The sequence below is a fragment of the Haplochromis burtoni genome, unplaced genomic scaffold (assembly GCF_018398535.1).
Source record: "Haplochromis burtoni strain Fernald_Lab_line unplaced genomic scaffold, NCSU_Asbu1 Contig_92, whole genome shotgun sequence".
NCBI classification, from domain to species: domain Eukaryota; kingdom Metazoa; phylum Chordata; class Actinopteri; order Cichliformes; family Cichlidae; genus Haplochromis; species Haplochromis burtoni.
In genome coordinates this window covers 1044157-1059352 of record NW_024582453.1, presented here as the reverse complement: position 1 = coordinate 1059352, position 15196 = coordinate 1044157, and the positions used below count along the sequence as shown (strand labels likewise).

The 15196-nt window shown below is 38.0% G+C and overlaps 1 protein-coding gene across 10 annotated transcripts in view; it reads right to left on the bottom strand.

The window, feature by feature from the left end:
* The window catches only part of lama2 (laminin, alpha 2), a 235175-nt gene that overhangs the window by 70280 nt on the left and 149699 nt on the right, over nt 1-15196 (bottom strand). For all 10 annotated transcript variants that reach the window (XM_042222720.1, XM_042222717.1, XM_005935361.3 and 7 more), the window contains 8 exons: nt 14339-14519; nt 12476-12612; nt 10929-11060; nt 9993-10097; nt 6174-6317; nt 909-1085; nt 417-602; nt 98-216 (listed from right to left, as the gene is read on the bottom strand). In XM_042222720.1, coding sequence (XP_042078654.1) covers nt 98-216; nt 417-602; nt 909-1085; nt 6174-6317; nt 9993-10097; nt 10929-11060; nt 12476-12612; nt 14339-14519 — 1181 coding nt within the window. The remainder of the gene's footprint in view (nt 1-97; nt 217-416; nt 603-908; nt 1086-6173; nt 6318-9992; nt 10098-10928; nt 11061-12475; nt 12613-14338; nt 14520-15196) is intronic.

The following is a 15196-nucleotide window of genomic DNA, read 5'->3' as shown; positions in this document are numbered from 1 at the left end:
TGTTCTGTGTGTGTGTGTGTGTGTGTGTGTGTGTGTGTGTGTGTGTGTGTGTGTGTGTGTGTGTGTGTGTGTGTGTGTGTGTGTGTGTGTGTGTTACCGGCTTTGTCTCATCAAGTTGCCGTGTGATGCCTTAATTAGGATGTAGTCCACGTAGAACAAAATGTCCATAAAGTCCTCTCGAGTCATAGTCCGACCATCTGCAAATTTCCAATCATGCTGCACGCACGCACACACACACACACACACACACACACACACACGATGAACAATCAACATCATCACTGCACTTTAAGAAACCCTGTTTGCATGGAGTAAAATAAACAATTAATTAATTTTAAATTACTCCTACAGTATTTACTTCTACTGCTGCTACTACTACTACGAATTTCCTTATCACCTCTAAACCATTACTGTACCTCTGTCATGTCAATCTCATGGCGGGTGAGCTGACCAATCTGGAGTCCTGTTATGTGGCGTGTCATCACCATGTTGTGGTTAGGACCACCTTTAATAATGACCTGAGGCTCATAGGAGGAAGGACCGGTTTCTTCTCTGGCCTCATAGTACACAGCATATTTCAGCTGCCCCCCATATGCTGTGATCTTAAGAGAAACAACGACACAAAACAATCACCAACATTGTACTTATTAGATTATTGAGCATTATTTTTGAGATTCTCTATGAATACCTTGCCGTTTTGTCTTACATGCAAAACAACGGATCTGTACGCAATATATGAATGTATATTATCCTAATGAACGGCAGGTGTGACACGAGTTTTGCAATTATATTTGGAAAGACATGATGTTTGTTAGCGTCTATCACTATACACACACTATCTTGTAAATACCACAGTAAAATCCAAGATGATACAAACAATAAAAAAAACCCATTGTGATATTTCCTACCATAGAGCCTTTGAACTGCTCAGGCAGTTTCCAGTAGTATGGTTCAGACAGAGTTGAGGTGATAAGTTCTGCATGAACGATGATCTCAGGATGTTGGAAGCTAACTCCTGTTCTCGTCTCCACGGCGTTGGATTTATCCACCAAGGGGAGCACCGTCTGCTCCGGCTTCAGTGTTAACTGGGATACATAACCATGACAATATTAATGCAGTGGCCTGTGGAACCCAGCAGAATAATGCCAAAAGATATCGTTTAAGAGAATAATCCTGTTTTCTGTTCATACTGTTAGGGTACCTGATTGTACTGTTTATTAGAAAATTAAATGGCATAATACAAGTACTTAGAATATGTACAACAGTTACTTTCAATGGCATAAGCCTAAAGAATGTGAACATGCTAAAAACTTTCTAACGAGCAGTGAAGGAGTCTGTGTTCATTGCGTAGCCTCTAGTATACGAGTGAACAGAATGTGTAACAATAACTGGACAGAGTGGTGTTTCTTGTCCTGTTTATCCACATACTTTCTTCACTTCCTGACGATGCTGACTCAAGCAAAGCTCTTTCATCACCATCTTTTGATCTTTTTGCCATTTCAAATGGCTTTTGTCTGAGATGCCCAGACAAAATTTCGGCTTCTCTTATTTTTTTTTCTGTTTGCTGTCTTGTAATTGGGCCTCCAAAACGGTCCGAATGGAGGCACTTCCTGCACACACACTTGATTGAAACATGATGGGAGTTTTTTAGAGAATCCTTCAAATGAGATTGAATAGATCTTGGCGTACTTCTCGTCCTTTGAGGTAGGTGAAGACTTATCTGTGATATAACAATAACCTTTACTCCCGCTCTGAACCTAGATGCATTAAGAAGAATTTCTTTACAGTGTTCACACTCTGTCTTGTACAAGGGAACACCTTCACTCTCAAAAATGTGTTTAAGCGACACATTAACAGATTATTCATTAAAAAAACAAAAACCCACTAACAATACAGAAGAAATCTCCTTTTTTCCTGTGGGTTATTAATGAGTGAAGGAAGTGTTTGTTTCTTTCTTCAGTAAATTGATAATTTTAAAATTTCTTCTCTTAGTGATCAAACTTTGTTCCTTTACATTCTAGATATAATTTAAATCTGATGTGCCAAGCTTTCTCTTTGATATAATATTTCAGTTATTACAAGCAGTCTGGAGAAAAACTACCCCTTTCATTTCCATTCTCTCCAGCTCTCATTTTATGTGTATATATTTCAATACTACTCGAATAATATCACAGTTTATTATTGACTGTGGATTGTGGTTCAGTGAAACACTTTAAAAAAAGATCCATCTGTCCAGAAGTGTTGATATGTGGATATTGCGTGAATAATATTGAGGCATTATGGAAGGGTTTTTTTGGTGTGGTGCACAGATTTTCTGGAATATATTAAGTTACTAAAGCATGGATATACTAGGAATATTGCCTGTATAAGTGAGGTAGTCACACATGAAATGGGAAACTGCTCGCTTCTTACTTAACTGTTACTCATAAGTTATTATTACATATTACTATGGCATACATTAATATAGAGTAATGGATTTCTAACAAAAATCTAAATAGAAATCAAATTAATGGTAAAAAATACAGTTTCGTACTGTCATTGAACAATGTGTAAATACACACCTCATCAGATATTAAAACACATTAAACTGCTGCCTTCATATATCTGTTTAAGTAACAGCGTATCATTAAGAATGTTTTTCTTTTTAATGCTCTAATCTGAGTGTTTAGTGTGTCACGGCGAATGAGGCAGGCCAAACCATAATGCCAGCACGTCACAGGTAGCAGTCTATCTATATTACAATATGTATAATCATGTGAAAGTTTTGAGCCACCCCTCATTTCTTTAGATTTTGCTAGGAAAATGAGAAATTTATTGAAACACGTGCAAACATAAATTTAAATATTGTATTAAAGCACTATATAAACTGAGTTTGTCCAATTCTAGCTATGTTTGGTAAGTAGTCTTCAGGAATAGTTCGCCACGCTTCTTGAAGGAAATTCAAAGCTCTTCTTGGAAGGTTGACTACCTTCTGCTCCAGTCTCAGTTAGGGGTTAGGGTTAGGCTCTAGGGAGGCCAATCCATGACTGATTGTGTTCCAGTATGTGTTTTTCTATCCAGGTAGGGTTTTGCTGTATTGGCAGAGTGTTTGGGATAACTGCCAATGGTACCAACACTTTTCTGCATTCATGATTCTATCGATTTTGACAAAAACCCAGACTCCATTGCCTGAAATGCAGGCTGAAGCATGACAGGGTATTACAGATCGCTGTAGACACTCACTGTTGTACCTCTCTCATGTCCTTCCGCATATATACAATGATTTGAACCAAAAAATGTAAAATTTGGATTCATCACTTTACAAGACCTGCTGCCACCGATTTTCTGCCCAGTTCTTGTATCTCAGCTTTCCTTCCTAAGAATAGCTTCTAGATCAACAGTGGATCAACTGAAGGACCAGATGTATATCTCAGGTCCTGTGTCTCTGCTAAATTTCTTTCTATTTCCCAAGTTCATGACTGTAAGATGCTCTGCCTTTGTTTGCATTTCGTTCCCCCGCTGTAAATAAAACTCACTCACAGCTACTCAGTCATCAGTGCCTGCACTTGGGTCCACACTCCTCACCACTTCACACGTCTGCGTCAGCACCCGTGGCAGTTTTTTAGGTCTGCTTCTTCTTTTGTCCTCTTTTTTTGTCCAGTTTTGTCACATTTTTAAGGAGACTGCATACCGTGTGGCAATATGCCAAGTTTTCATCTAACAGCTCTTTCGGAATCACCTTTGTTGGTGCAGAAATGTATTTTTATGCCTGCCAAACTGTGCTATCTTAGGCATGTTTTAGCAAAAGGCTGCTAGTAAAAGTTTTTTAAGATGCCTGTTACAGCTAGCCACAACAGTTGTTGATCCCTTGAGCATCAAGTGGCTTTACAGTCAAACAACGTTCCAAGGACTGGACTGAAAATGAGTGAAAAGGCATCTCATGTCTAAAGGAAAACTTTTGTAAAAAAGACCCGTGTTCAAGACCTCTTTAAAAATCACAAAGTTTGTATATAATATATATAATCAATGCATTATCTTTACAGTTTACCTACAGACTTAAAGCAAGCATGCATGCTTTTGTTTTTTCAGATATTTACAATGTTTTCTTTCTTCTATCTGGTGCTTTAATATTCCTAGTTTTCCCACAGATAAGGGAAATTCCACATAAAGGTAAAAGCTTTTACAGTTTTATGCTGGTGCAAATCTTCATTAAATATTCACCCATCTAACACTTCGTTTCCTCAAAAAAAGTTGTGTGCAGCAAGTTGTATGTACGTAAAACCTCTATGTAATCCGATGTAGTGTGAGTTTTCAAGAGTGTGAATTAATGCATGTGTACTGTGTTTGCATAGTGTGTGTGTGCATAGTGTCCACTCATAGTGTGTGTGTATATATCCCACTTCACTCAGTGTAATCTCACGATTCAGTGGTTCAGAAAAAATCTCCCTCTTTCCAATAAACTCTCCATTTTTTTCTCTCTTTCTGTCTGTCCACCCAGTCAACAATAAATGAAGTGAATGGTTGTTGTTCAAATGAGGCCTCTCGCCACCCTCCTAAAACTCTACGGGTTACCACGGAAACGGCAGTTTATTGCTGATTGCAACCATTTCTACAATAAAGGGGCCTTATTCAAAACACTCTTTCCTCAACAACTGATTGTAAACTTCCTGAGTGTCTTTCTAAATCTATCAGACCTCTCTTTTTGACTTCAAGTTGCTACATGTCATTTTCACGCCTATGTTTATGTTCTCTAAAACATGTACAATGGATGACTGAACAGCAGGAAAAGTTCCTTGATTATGTTGACAGTGTAGGAAATCTCATCTTTTCATTGTTAAAACAACTTCATACATTTTAGACACATTAACAGCTATGAATCCCAATGTTAGTCTTTAGGTAGCTTGCTAATTTAATAACTCAATACTTGCTACACAGGTTGCAATAACAACACAAAGTCTACCCAGAGAGGCAAATCTGTGAATACTAAGTGAATATCTGCTCTCAAAAGAGAAGGGACATTCCTTTGAGGATACAGGTGTTGACATTTTGGTCAAAGAAGACAGACGGTTAAGAGAGGAGTACAACAAGACATCTATGCTCACCTGGAACAACCATCATTGAACGCACACTCAAATCTTGACCCATGTGATCCTAACTGCTCACATATCTCCGTATCAGCTGCCAGAACTGAAGAAGTTTCAGGTGTGATGTGAAACATCTTCGAGAACCTCAAGAAGTCCAGATGGCTTCAACTCAAACATTTAAGTCTCCTGTGACTGAGAACCTACAGACACCTATTAACTCATTTAATAGCCTGTGAACAGCCCTGTTTGTGGGCAGCAGAGGGATTTGCAACTGCAGGACTTCTTGTTTCTGCAAACCAATGTGAGGTGAAACTTTTGTAGTGAACACCACACAGCTTTTGTTGGTCCATGGCTTTTCTGTTTTGCCCTCATCAGGTTGTAATTGTTATCTCTTGTATTGATACCCACTTTTCGTAAGTGCATCAAACAATGCAGCATCCACAGTCTTCAAAAAGACACAGCTATCAGAGCTACTATAAAAGCCCTTAACCTTGTTTAATCACTGGAGGTGTCTGTCTTTTTATAACATTGTTAATTCCATCTGCAGTACAGGAGAAAACCATTAAACAATGCTTATGATTACTGGCAAAAAAAACTATGTTTGGTTTTTCACTGAGCAAAATTAGGTGCAATCAAATCTGCTAAGATTAAATGTTCATAAAAGCTGCAGATCATCTGTACATAATGAGCAAAGGACATGGAGTCTACTTGGCAACGCTCGTACAATGCAGAGTCGGTTGCAGACAGCCGGCTGCCAAATGAGTTATCTCAGCAAGTAAGCTAGTGTAGACAGCGTGTAAATCAAATAGGCAGCTTAGAAAACGACTGTCTACGTCCTGTTTTCTGACACACTACAGGCAAAACAGCTCATAAGTGAACAAGGATACAGACCATAATATTAGCTTTAAAGTCACTAGAGACATCACCAGCATTTTGAGCAATATACAGCAATATTTTGCTTTTGTTGGTTACTTTATTTTTTAGAAAGTTTTTGGGAACAAAATAAAACACTGCTATCAAAATCCTCCAAATGTTTCAGAGTTGACTTGAAATTAAACTTTCTTTGTCTTTTCATCCGTTAAACATTTCAAAAAACATACGTTTACTTACCCACATCCTGATAAGTCCTTGCGCCTCTGTGCAGAAGTGGGTCAATCCATAACAGTAACACCTGCTGCAGCCCAGCGGGTTTCGTAGGGATAACCCAAACGTGTCGGGCTTACAGTGATCACAGTAGTCTCCCTCCACATTTTCCTAAAATGTGACACAGCAAATTAAAGCAACCTTTGAGCCAGTCTTTCTATGCATACTTTAAATGAAAACATTTCTTTAGGAAATACTTTAAATGACTCTTTTCTGCTTGAGGCTATAAAGCACATTTAGCTTAATAGTACTCTTGGGATCTAGTGTCTCACTCAAGAACATGTCAGCACGGCTGAAAGTCTAAACCCTTCAGATAAAAGTAGCAGTCCAGAAGTAGCCCTAGTTATGTGTTTACAGCAATTTAATGATTAATATCTTCTTAGATGTCATAAAAAGTTTAACTGATTAGTTTATATGCTTGCCAGGAAATGCATTTGGTGTCTTGGCTTCACTGGGGTGGCAATAAGAATCTGGACCGGCTGTTTACATTGTGAGTAAATAAGCTGAGACTCGACTGGTCTAAAATGGAATTGTGGACAGGGCTGTGCATTAAGCCTTCTCTCTGCAAAGGAAAGTTACAGTGCTGTCAACACAACATCATCCAATTAATGTTGAGTTCTGTCAAAAAGTCCTGCAGGTTAGTGAGAAAGGACAGAGGAGGGAAGAGTGGGAAGGTATAGTCAGGAAGTGAGGACCACGTTAGGATTTCTTCATTAAAAGTAAATCATTATGTCACTATTGGGGGCTGTTTATCATAATCAACAACAGTTCTTTTTTTGGGAGCGGGGGGGGGGGGGGGGGGGGGTGTATCACAAAAGAAAGAAAATCCCACTGCATGCTCACATACAGCAATACCAAAAAATCCACACATACCCACATTTGAATTACTGTAACTAATGCTCATAACTGTATTATACTTCATTCAGTCCCTGTACAGCCCCAAAGGTAGGTGCACAGTGACAGTTTTATTTCCTTTAATTGTTCTTCAGATTCCCTACAATTGTTAACCTAAATGCACTATATACTGTACTTCCTTACTTTAAAAAAAAAAGATGTACCCAAAGTCGTTAGTGTTGTTTTCCTTCACTGCTGACACACTGATCTCTTGTATGTCTTTAGTCTTCAGAAAGTGGAATGCAGCTCAGGTATGATATTCCACGTTGGTGTTGGAGATATTTTATTAGTAGTTAGTGGTAGCAGTTATTAGTAAGTTGTGGATAGCGCAGTGTACTTAGCTGTGGTCTGCTGGTGGAGCAACATCAAAGCTTGTGTGACCAACGGACCAAATAAACTGATCAGGGGAGCTCTGTGATTGGCTGCAAATTGGACACTTTTTAAGCTGTGGTTGAGAGGAGGTCATGGAACAAACTGTTATCCATCATTGATAATCCTGCACTGCACCTTTTGCACTGCTTACCAGACAGGCAGCAGAGCAGCTTCTATAACAAGGACACGTATCGGAAATATTTCAGAGCAATAATTCTTTACAACGCTATTTTATTACTTTAAATGCTGTAACAAAAGAATGTAACAAATATGTGGTAAGTATTTCCCATTCTTATCCCTCTGAAAAGCTCCCTGGCTACTTAGCTGTATATTTATGATCACTGTTCTGTGGAATGATGTAATCTCATCCAATACATTTGGCTGAATCCGAGCGCACAGAATGTGCCTGTTTCTCATTCTGTATTCTGTTGCTTCTGTCAAAAGTGAAGGCATCGATAACATTTTGATAGGCTGATGGTTTTCTTTCTTTCAGAACTCTACTGTTTCCCTTTTGTAAGTTTTGTGAACAACAGCCAACATGCATGCTGGACTTGATGTGCAACATTCATCATGCATATGCTGAAGACTTTCCTACCAGATTGTTCATTAATGTTTATCTCTGCCTGCTTGCTTTATTAAAAAAAATATTTAGATTGCAGCAGCTTTTAATTTAGGGGTTAGTAAGTTATGACATGATTTCGTTTAAGTTTTAATGTTAAAGCACAAAATTGAAGAGCAGTGATGTGCCTGATGATATAATGCAATGTAGGTAGATCACATGCTAGGCAGAGAGGTACACATTAACATACAGGATGTCTACATACAGGAGACAGGTTACTAATGACCGAGTGATTGCAAGTCAACCTCCTACCTTTTCAGAGAGAAGATGACACTCAGTAATGTAAAGCCTCATTACATGCCATGAATCAGGTGGTATATGTGTGTGTATGCGCAAAAGGTTTGCATTTTTGCGTGTGTCATAATGTGATCAGTAAGTGACAGCAGAGATGAAAAGTGATGCCAGGTGGACCAGTCTCTATCAAATATGTGAAAGTGTGTATCTTCAGCAAGGTAATGATGAAAAGAGTGCATATGCAGTAATGCGATCACCTTGTCAACGTGACGATAAGAGGTGTAAAATTTAAGCTTTATATGTGTGTAACTCCTGTAAAAATGTGTCTGTCAGGGTTTTTCCAAGGACAGAGAGAGATGATGGTGACGGATGAATCAAATTTCAGTTTTCTCAGGTAGAACATTTAACTACTCTGACTGTAACTCAATTTCTGTCTCTCTGACACACAGACAGGACAAATCTAGGAAACATCAGATGTGTATAGTTCACACATACAGATGCTAAATCAGAAGCAGTGCAGGGATAATGCAAGCATAACTATTCATCAAGTAAAGAGTAGTTACTACTGCACTGAGACAATTTGACCATGATCAAAAAGACCCCTCTACCGGGATGAAGAAAATGTTTCGAATTAAGAAAATTGAGCTAAAGCTTAGTAATTTTGCCACATTGTGTCTTGTGGAAAAAATATGATTTCAAAGATAGTCAGACAAACAACATTGGATATTTTTCAGGTAATTATGAAATCGCTATTTCCAACAAGGGAAACAAGGGTTGGTGCTGGAAAGTGGTAGAATCTCACCTTCTGTGACAACACTATTTCAGTGAGTATCAGTCAAAGTGAAGAGTACTGCTGACGGACACATGACAAAATGGGAAATATAAAGGAGGGTGTGGTGGGGCGTGATCTGAGTTATTCTTTGTGTTTCCTGGTTTTCCCGTGGCTCCCAGCAGTTTAGATTTATGCTTTACCTTTTGACCTTTCTTTGTTTGGGACTTATATAAGCAATAAAAATTAACTTCCCATTTATTCATTCTGCCTCTGATGTCCTGCATTTGAGTTCTGGTCTGCAAACCATGACAGCATCTTTATATCTGTTAGTGTACAAGGTGTGATGACAACGTTTTGGGACCCAGGCCATAAAATTTATCTGATCTCTCCTCCAAGATTATCTTCACACACACACCACAACTATTTTTAGATCACTTCCTGGAAGTTCTGCTCTGTCCTTTCGCACTTTTGCAAGTTTTCTGGCTCGTTTCACTGAACTTTTTGATCACACCTCATACGTTTGCATGTATGTCTCTTCCAGTATATGGAGGTCATCGTGCGCAGATGTCAGTCATACTCGGCACGGTGACATTTGCTGGAATAATTACATACTAACACACGCGCACACATATACTTTAAAACACAAACATGGGCAGGCTCCCCACAGAGACAGAAAGGACAGCGAAAGCATGCGAATTAGGTTTTAAATCTGCACTGACATTTAAAATCTAACCTATCATCTCTGCGAGGAGTCAAAATAATAAACAGCACATGCTTTTTCTCGCTTTCCCATAAAAACATTCACTGGACACTGCCAGTATCTTGCCAGAAAAATAAATAAATAAATGAATGAATAAAATAAGCCTTTAACATAATGTGAAAAGGTGGCTGTTACCTTGCAGCTACATTTTCCTGTTCGATCTGCACAGCCACAGGCTCCTCTCTCCTGGTCGCAAGTCTGGCTGTCCGATCCTGCGATGTTGCACTTGCACTGGACGCACTGTGGGGGAAAAAAAACAGCAAGTTTTTGCTATCAACAACATGACAGGCCTTAGAGGAGGGAGCAGAGTGTGTCCTAGCTTTATGCTTCACTAAACAACTTACTCCAAAATGAAAATGTTGCCATTATCTTCTCACTCCAATGTCAACTGAGAATTTCAGACAAACACCAGAACCAGAATTTTTCTGGTTTGAAAAGTCCCCAGGTTTGAAAAGTGTAAAAAAATAACTTTTTTCTGAACTTTTTAAAGAGTGTCTTCCTTGATTGATTCAGTAACCGTGCTAAAAACAAAACAACTCCTCTATCATAAGCTACACAACAAAGCCAAATGACAAATATAAGATCATGTATAAACTTTCAAAGTCTTATCAAAGAAAGACTGAAACAAAACAAAAAATTGGCAATAATGTCCATTTAAGCTTTGATTAAAATGTCACTCTATATTTAAGCTATAGGATGTTTTTTTTAATAATTCATTTTCATAAAAGGCACCTGTGATACAGAAATATCAGCACGTCTTGAAAAGTTTGGCTCTGCCATAAAAATGATCTAATACTGGCTTTGATGAAACTGTTGGACTTTTATAAATAGGAAAGGAAACAAATGCTTTTATTCAGGTTTTCAGTGCTCATAAAATTAATGACAACAGCATCGTCATGTCTATGAAAATCTATTTTGCTTGTCCAACTATAGCTACAAACATTATCAAGTCCTAATGACTGAATCCCCGTAGGGATTCTCTCCAGCGTCTCGTCTTTCATGTCAGCAGAGATAAAAGCGACATTTATGACAATATGAGAAATATTAGCAGCTTTAATCTGGACCATTTACCTGAGGAAAGTCTCTGTATCCAATCTGGCATTCATTGCATTTATCTCCTCTGAAGGAGTCGTGACAGATGCAGCAGCCTGTGTTTACGTTGCACTGCTGGGTCACTGAACCGATCACATTGCAGCCACACTCCTACATATAAACACACAAAAAACCCAAATTCTATTCAGACATGAAAACATCAAAGAAAAACTTTGTATGTGTATTACACAAACTTGTATCTTAGTGAAACGATGCAGTCACAGTTTTGTGTCCACAAAGTGAGCATGACAACTTTACATGTATGCATGAGTGGAGAGAAGAACCTCCACTTGTTACAGTGGACATCATTGTATAATGCCATGTTCCCCTAATAGATGTTGCAATTAAAGATGAAAACACCACAAAAAGTAGATATTTGTTTTGCATGCTCAGAAGCAAAGACTGCAGATGGACAAATATCATCAAGTAAACTATGTCTCTGCTGAAATGAGAGGGACTACGACAGAATCACAGCAAGACTTTCAACTCCGAATCGAAATGTTTTAAATAGGAAATCTTGATCTACTGACCCAAAGTAACACTGTTAGAGTTAATAACCCAATATTCAGTAATATTTTATGAGCTGATGCATGACTATTTTTTTTGTTTTGAGCATCTCCACATGACCTTGAAATTAACTTTTTTTTTGCTCGCTCTGTGTTTTCCTTCCTGTTGTGCTTTTACTGAGACCTCATTGACATCTAGGTTGTAGCTTTGTGATTTTCTGTGTTTTTTTTATCATGTAGATTTGTCTGATTCCTCTTCTCTTAGTTGTCCCGGTGTATTCCTGTGGATTAGGTTGAAGCGTCTAATTACTAGTAGCCTGTTCCTGTTTCTAATAGTTTACTGTTATCGCTGCCTCACGGCTCATTGGTCAAATAGTTTCAGAGCAAAACAACACCTTCTAAAGCACAAAAACAAGATAAAGAAAAAAGCTGAGTAAACCAACACAGTAATAGAAAACAAAATGCCAAAGAAAGGGAGCATGTAGAGATCAGTTGAGTGAGGAATAAAGAACTGAAAGCAGGTTATAAGAGTGTGGAAACAAGGCAAGGGTAGTCCAAAAATTACCTACATACACTATACATAACATAATAACATCATATACACAAACAATCACTTAACTTACATCTATTGTAAAATATTAATTAAACACCTGGATCAGTGAGTACAGTGAATTTCTAATTTTATCAGAAAGACATTAAATACATTTGAAAATATATTATAATTTCACAAATAATGATTACTTTTTATTAAATGCACAGACATACCTGTTAGTTTCAGGTTTAGAAGTGAAAGTTAAAAAAATAAAAATAAGTAAATAAATAAATTAACAAAAATGTGTTGTCTGAAAAATATTTTCTATAATTACAGAAGGCCCCAAGGTTGTGTAGTGATAAAGCATTCTTCAGTATCCTTCATATTTCTGTTTCATGTTCAATAACCCATTAATTATGGCATGTGGTGTCCGTATGTACACTCATAAGTGAGTGTCCTTTGATGTGGACGCTCACTGTTCAGCCTACCTTGCATCCAGTTACGATGTCATGCCCCCAGTGATTGGGAGCACAGCGATCGCACCTCTCACCGGTTGTGTTCGGAGGACAGATGCACTGCCCAGTGTTAGCATCACAGTTGTTCCCCACATGACTGCATTGACATGCTGTAAAAGAGGCAGAAAGGTAGTTAAAGAGAATTTAAAGCAAAGAGAGGTGAGCGAGCATAGCAGCTGGAAAAAAATCAGCTGTTATCAACAAAAATTGAATTTTAAAGGCCAGTTTAATAATGGCTGGTATGAAGAAAAGAGCTTTGGGGTTGTTTTTAGAGGGAAGAATTTGTCCTTTGTGGTAGTAACTGCTGCAGAGGGCACACACAGAGACTCATAAGAGACACTTACTGTTGTGGTAGATAAACATAGCTCTCTAATGTTAACTCACCTGGCTATTTGGGCAACTGACATGAGTGTAACTGTGTCATTTATGTAAATTCAAGAGAAATACAACATTAAATGCACATAAGGAAAACATTTTCCTAAATAAATGAAACATACTGAAATTTTACAGCACATACCTTCACTTTCGATTCTTTTTAGGGGTTACACTCTGACTTAATTGGCACAGAATAATTCTGTCTCCACTTCCAGCTCAAATCACTGATGTACAAACCTTGACCTTTAATTTGAGGTGCGAATAGAAACGCGTGCTTGTTCTTACATCCCAATGGGTTCGGACCTTGAATCACCGCTACAGGATGAAGACTGGCATTCGGTGTGGAAAATTAATTACCTGGAACCCTCACAATTTTACACGGCACCAGTCACAGAGTGCAATAAGGGAAACAGAAGTTAACATAATAAATATAAATATATATTAGGCAAATTGATAAACTAATTGAAGAATGCCTCATTGAACATTCATATAGAGTTATGCAATTTGCATAAATACACACACACATACAGCTACAGTTTGGTATGTCGTGTCCTTTTGTTGTTGTTTTTTAAATCAAGCATTAAAATAGATATTCCAGTAAATTTGACTAATATTTGATTGGATAATGTAAGCTGGGAGAGGCTTCGGCTACCAGTTAAGCAGAGTGGATGGATGGATCTATTAAACATTGTCTCCTATAAATATCCTAGACACATAATTTTTATTTGCCGTTTTCCTTATTGACCAAACAGCATGAATAACAACTCTTTTCTTATCGTGTGTGTGTGTGTTCACTCTTTAAAGACCTTCAGCAGCTAGTTTCTCCTGGCAATGTTTTACTCATTGCTTTGCATCTCCCTTTCCTTCTTCTGTCTTTCATTTGTTCCTTTCATTGTGTATTTACAGGTATAGATTTTTTTTGGTTCCATCTCAGGCCTTTTGCCTGAGGGAACTGCTTAGCTGTATATAATACATGTCACGACATAAAAAAGTACATGAGAACAATTGCAGCATATTACAAAATGCTGTCTGGCTTTGAAAGTTCAGGTGTGGCTGAACACTATAATCACATTCATCTGAACCCGGAATAAAAATGTCCATAGTGACAGTATATTGCGTTTTAGTAAAGTAAATTGCAGCGTAGCAGAAAGCAGCAGCTCCAATTTATTACTTTTCGTTACGATTTACATATTTTTTCAGGCTGTTTTAACTCTGCCTCTTCTTGAGCACAACAGAAACAATACTTGAGGGTAGAGAAGGGATAGAAATATGATTTCTTTATCTTAGTTTGTTCAAAATTCTAATTAAAAAGAAAAGAAGAACAGAACGGTAATTTAAAGAGGATTTTTTTGAGGGGGAGGATTGCTGACATTACTTTTGCTACAAATTCCGGACTTGCATTTGTTGACTGAAATGAGGAAAAGCCCTCTGTGAAAAGTAGACTAAAAATTCTGTGCTTACGTGTGCACCCTCCCTCCTGAAAGTTGAAATATCCTCGTGAGCACCGGTCACATTTGGGTCCGGTGACGCCAGGCTGACACCGACACTGACCGTTTTCATCACAGTCGAATGACTTGGAACCATATGAATTGCAGTGACATGGGATGCAGGTTCCACCTGTGGTAAGGCCATGAGTCCCAGCCTGGAGAAACACACAGACCATTGGCATTGAGTTAGTGAGCTGAAATGACAAAGTATAAACTGATCCGGGATAAACAAATCTCAGACACGCTCAAATTCGGATAAAGCGGTTAGAAAAACAGACAAGACTTTTTAGAAGACTGGAAAAATATAAAGACGGGAAAAACTGAGGAAATAATTGTAGAGGCAATATTACTTTTCCTTTTTGTGGGTCATCTTTATAAATATATAACGTTGGATATAAGTATTAAAGACCATATAATAGATCTCTCTTTGGCAGATGGTCACCCCTCCCTGGTTCTGCCGGAGGTTTCTTCCTGTTAAAAGGGAGTTTTTCCTTCCCACTGTCACCAAAGTGCTTGCTCATAGGGGGTTTGTTGGGTTTTTCTCTGTATGTATTATTGTAGGATCCAGCTTACAATATAAAACACCTTGAGGCGACTGTTGTTTTGATTTGGTGCTGTATAAATAAAATAAAATTGAATTGAATCTCTTTAGAAAAACATTCTGTTTGCTCAAGCCAGGTGAGGGGCAACCAATAAGAAGAAAGCAAACATTTATGAACGGATCATTAAAATATTTTTAGACATATGATACAAGCAGCTAAATAAAGGTCCGATATGAAATACATAACTATATATATATATATTTTACTATGAACTATTCAAAGCAAAGCAG